This window comes from Sphaeramia orbicularis, chromosome 5 (genome assembly GCF_902148855.1).
Source record: "Sphaeramia orbicularis chromosome 5, fSphaOr1.1, whole genome shotgun sequence".
Taxonomy (NCBI): domain Eukaryota; kingdom Metazoa; phylum Chordata; class Actinopteri; order Kurtiformes; family Apogonidae; genus Sphaeramia; species Sphaeramia orbicularis.
Genome location: NC_043961.1, coordinates 20,031,749 through 20,036,003, shown reverse-complemented (window position 1 = coordinate 20,036,003; position 4,255 = coordinate 20,031,749). Strand labels below are relative to the sequence as shown.

The 4,255-nt window shown below is 39.4% G+C and overlaps 1 protein-coding gene across 1 annotated transcript; it reads left to right on the top strand.

Moving 5' to 3' along the window:
• Positions 1–3,192, top strand: myl2a (myosin, light chain 2a, regulatory, cardiac, slow). The gene is made up of 7 exons (XM_030134569.1): positions 1–113; positions 1,123–1,215; positions 1,749–1,824; positions 1,990–2,094; positions 2,176–2,254; positions 2,458–2,506; positions 2,740–3,192. Exons 1-7 carry the CDS (start codon positions 111–113, stop codon positions 2,842–2,844), a joined length of 510 nt encoding a protein of 169 aa, XP_029990429.1. The 5' UTR covers positions 1–110; the 3' UTR covers positions 2,845–3,192.
• Positions 3,193–4,255: the final 1,063 nt, after the last annotated feature.

The following is a 4,255-nucleotide window of genomic DNA, read 5'->3' as shown; positions in this document are numbered from 1 at the left end:
TTTATAAATATCATCCAGTGGAGCTGGGCGTAGGGGCTACAAAAGGCCACCCACAATCTCCCCATTGTTCACTGGCATCATTGTTGGTCTGACCTCCCAGCTGCTCAGCCATGGTAAGTGTGTGTGTGTGCAATCTGATGTAGCGAGGACAGGCGTGGCTTCTGTGGAGGATGCTGTTTTTTATTGAATGATGGACTGGGAATGTTACTTAACCCTTTGTCTATCAGGTGAGATTTGAGAATGGTTTAGGTTGAAAACTTTCACCAGAGGGATACCAAGTAAATTAAAGTATGTATTTACATGGAAATGACACTTCTTAACAGACATAGTGTAGTCGTGGACATGTAGGGTCACTGAGTGTACCTCATCCCTGTTATTGAGATGATGTCCTGCATTTTCACATCTGTGAAACTTTAGCTTTCTACATTTATTTAGCATGCAAGTTGCGAAAGTTGGAGAGTTTATTGATCCCACAACGGGGACATTCACTGGTCAAGGCAGCAACAGAATTAAGTGCAAGAAAAAATGTGTATGCATAAAGATAAACAATACAAAAACAATAATAATAGTCGTAAGTATAAAACTCTATAGCCTACATACTTATTTACATATTTATTCATTTCATTTTGTTGTTTATTTTGAGCATTTACAGAATACATGCAAATTCAAAATTCTAAAATCATTCATCTATACTTGAAAAGGAGTGGGAAGAAGAAAAATCTATTTAACTTATTTATTCATAAGTAGCAGAGTAGTATGGTATAGTAAAGTAATAGAGTAGAGAATAGTAAAGTAGTAAATGCAATAAATAAATAAATAAAAATTAAATAGATTTATCCTTTACATGTTGAGGTCCTGTAACCCAGACAGTTAAATACATGTTATATCAAAATTTCAGATGACCTTTCCACACAAACACGCCTGCTTTGTTGGGATTAAGTCACTTTATGTTCTATAGCTACATTGTCAATGTTTTTTTTTTTAAGGAAACACATAAATGAACATTTAACACCCCTGAAACCACAGGTGACATTAGCCTTTGTGTGCCTGAGCCGCTTAGTTCCTTCTTAATCTGCATGCGTAGGTTCTGTGTCATTTCAATATCATCGTTTGTGCCAAAAGGCGCCCAAGAAAGCCAAGAAGAGGACAGCAGAGGGAGCCAACTCCAACGTGTTCTCCATGTTTGAACAGGCCCAGATCCAGGAATTCAAAGAGGTGAGAGCAGCTGGACTGGTTCTGATTTGGCTGAAAGAGAGAGAGAGAGAGAGAGAGAGAGAGAGAGAGAGAGATGGGATATCTGTGGAAGTGCTGTATGAATATATCTGTCATTTCACTGTGTTAGTGGTCAGCTTATGACCGACTGGACTTTTGTTTTAAACTCATACAGAGCTCTGTGTTTCCTCCATGTCGTCCTTTGTCTTTCCATTGCTGCGGTGTTGTTCATCAGTGTAGTATGCCCACCTGTCTATTTTCCTGTCCTGGTTTTGACAGCAGAGATGCTTGTGGTATGCTGGTATGAGGGTCAGTGGTGCCCAGACATCCACACTGTGTCATCAGTGATTAGGCTGCAGATAAACTGCTGGGCATGCCCTGGATGCCAGCATAAACCCCCGGGACTGGAGGTTATAAATACTTAATGGCGCTCATCTATCGAGATAGCACACGAAAAGCTGAAAGGAAGAAAGAGAATCTACAGCCAGAAAAAAAACCTACTGAAAAATAACATGTAAATTCTCCTTTGCTCTCAGGCCTTTACTATCATGGACCAGAACAGAGACGGCTTCATCGATAAGAATGACCTGAGGGACACTTTTGCCGCTCTAGGTGCGTTGTCGTCACCTTCTGTATCAGCCCTACTCAGTCTAAAAACATGCAATGACCTCCGGAGTTTATTTCCTCCTTAGTGACTGAAGATAAACAGCCATCATTTGAGTGCACTCTTATCTGAATCTACTCCATTTAATGATACTGATTGTTTTTATGTGACAGGACGCCTGAATGTGAAACAAGAGGAGATTGATGAGATGCTTAAAGAAGCTCCAGGCCCCATAAACTTCACTGTTTTCCTCACCATGTTCGGTGAAAAGCTGAAAGGTGAGGGCGTTGTAGAGAATAGACGACTAGATACGAGCATTTATTCACTAAACTAATTCATAAATGTGTAAATGTACCTAGGTGCCGATCCGGAGGAGACCATCCTGAATGCGTTTAAGGTTTTTGACCCTGAGGGGAAAGGCGTGCTGAGAAAGGACTAGTAAGCAACACGCTTCACATCTCATCAGTTTTATGCGTAAATCATTGAAGGAAGTGTTTCACGGCCTTCAGTCAAAATAGACGACTGCATCTGGAATCATTCATCCCAGCATGAATCTGTCATAAGAAAATGTCAGTGTGACTTGCTGTTCTAGAGTGAAAGATGTTGTTTTTCCTTTATTTATTTTTGTCTTTTCTACTCAGTGTGACACAGATGCTCACAACACAAGCAGACCGGTTCTCTGCTGAAGAGGTTGGTTCCTGCCTTATTAGACTAATTACAATTATTCTGACAGCTTGCTGTGCGTGAGTGTGAATCCAAAAAGCTCAGATGAGTAGACGTCATTTGGACGATAATCTGCAGCACATGATGACAAGCACAGTTTCACCTCAATGAATCATTGTTACATGTTCTCCTTCACCCTGTGCTTAGAGTTGTTTTTATTAGGACTTCAAATAGACTCAAATGTACCTCTTGTTTTTCAGATGGAGCAGATGTTCGCTGCCTTCCCTCCAGATGTGGCTGGAAACCTGGACTACAAGAACCTGGTTCACATCATTACCCACGGAGAGGAAAAGGACCAGGAGTAAAGCTTTTTATCAACATGTTCATCAAATAGAGAGCCTTCTTTTGAGTCATCCGTCTGCCCTTGAAGGAGATACATACAGACTGCGTTTCATCCACTCAGTTTTTATGTTTATGCAGTTACTCAGCCCAGATGACAAGACAAGGCAAAACTTTCTCCACAGAGCTGAACGTTTCGACATCCTCCTCCTCCCATTCAGCTTTATCCACATTCAACTGGAACCTATTATATATAATTTCCCTTCTTCATTTTGTACAGACTCCAAACAACCTGCCTCTTTACCTTTTTTCATAGCAAATACATTCATTTGTTAGGTCTGTGCATGTTTGTCTAATAAAACACTTCAAACATAGCGAGCGGCCTGTGCTCCTTTCTCATTCTGATGTCTGAAACCTTTCCCTGCACTGTGTACAGACTTTATAGACTCCTGCATGGGTTCAGACCTCCGACACATGGAGGTACAAGCTATTCTCTTAATTCCATGTTTGGTAGTGAATGCGTGCGCTTGAGAATACAGGATGTGAGGTTGGTGGTCTAGTGAATTCCCCAGAGATTAAAGCAAAATATACAGGAGGCATTGTTTGTGTTTGCCTCCGTGCATCCACACACAAAAACGAGGATATGTGTGTGTATCAAGGTTATAATAGTTTGGGATTTTTTGTTATAGTTTAGATTTATTTAGTTTTAACTTTTTTTCTCTAATTCAGTTAGTTTTAATTAGTTTTTAGAGCAGGTTTGCTAGTTTTTATGCGTTTTTTTTTTTTTTTTATGCTTAGTTTGAATTCCGTTTTAGTTTTTACCTCCACCAAGGAACGGCAGAGGTTTTGTTTTCATCTGGGTTTGTTTGTCTGTTTGTTTGTCTGTTAGCAAGACAAAGTTATGGACGGATTTTGCTGAAATTTTCTGGAAATGTTGATACTGACTAAAGGAACAAATTATTAAATTTTGGTGGCAATTCGGGGGGGACTGATCTGATCATCTCCAAGTGCTTTTCTAGTTTTATATTTTTTGTCTTCCTTGCCGTCGTATTCAAAAAAATCCCATACATGACTCTACTACTTTCTCCCAACTTTATTTTCCATGTTGCCAGGTAGAATGGGGACGAGAAGACGACTTTAAGTGTCTAGAAGTGACACACCATGAAGTGCTGCCAGCTAAAATAGCTCGAGCGAAATATATCAATTTCATATCAATCCGACATTGACATCCATAATTTTTATGTTTTAGTTTTGTAAGCACACAATACAGTTTCAGTTTGTTATTGTTTTTTCTTTTAATTATAGTTTTTATTTATTTCAGTTGATGAAAATGTGTTTCCAATTCTAGTTTTCGTTATTTTGTTAGTTTTCGTTAACGATAATAACCTTGGTGTGTGTTGTGTGTGCACATAGGAATGTCTGGCTACCAAAACAGAG

Excerpts from the sequence above, each read along its gene's own strand:
- myl2a (XM_030134569.1), top strand. Across the intron at positions 1,216-1,748 it reads AGATCCAGGAATTCAAAGAG|GCCTTTACTATCATGGACCA; the intron begins GTGAGAGCAGCT and ends CTTTGCTCTCAG. Across the intron at positions 2,095-2,175 it reads GTTCGGTGAAAAGCTGAAAG|GTGCCGATCCGGAGGAGACC; the intron begins GTGAGGGCGTTG and ends AAATGTACCTAG.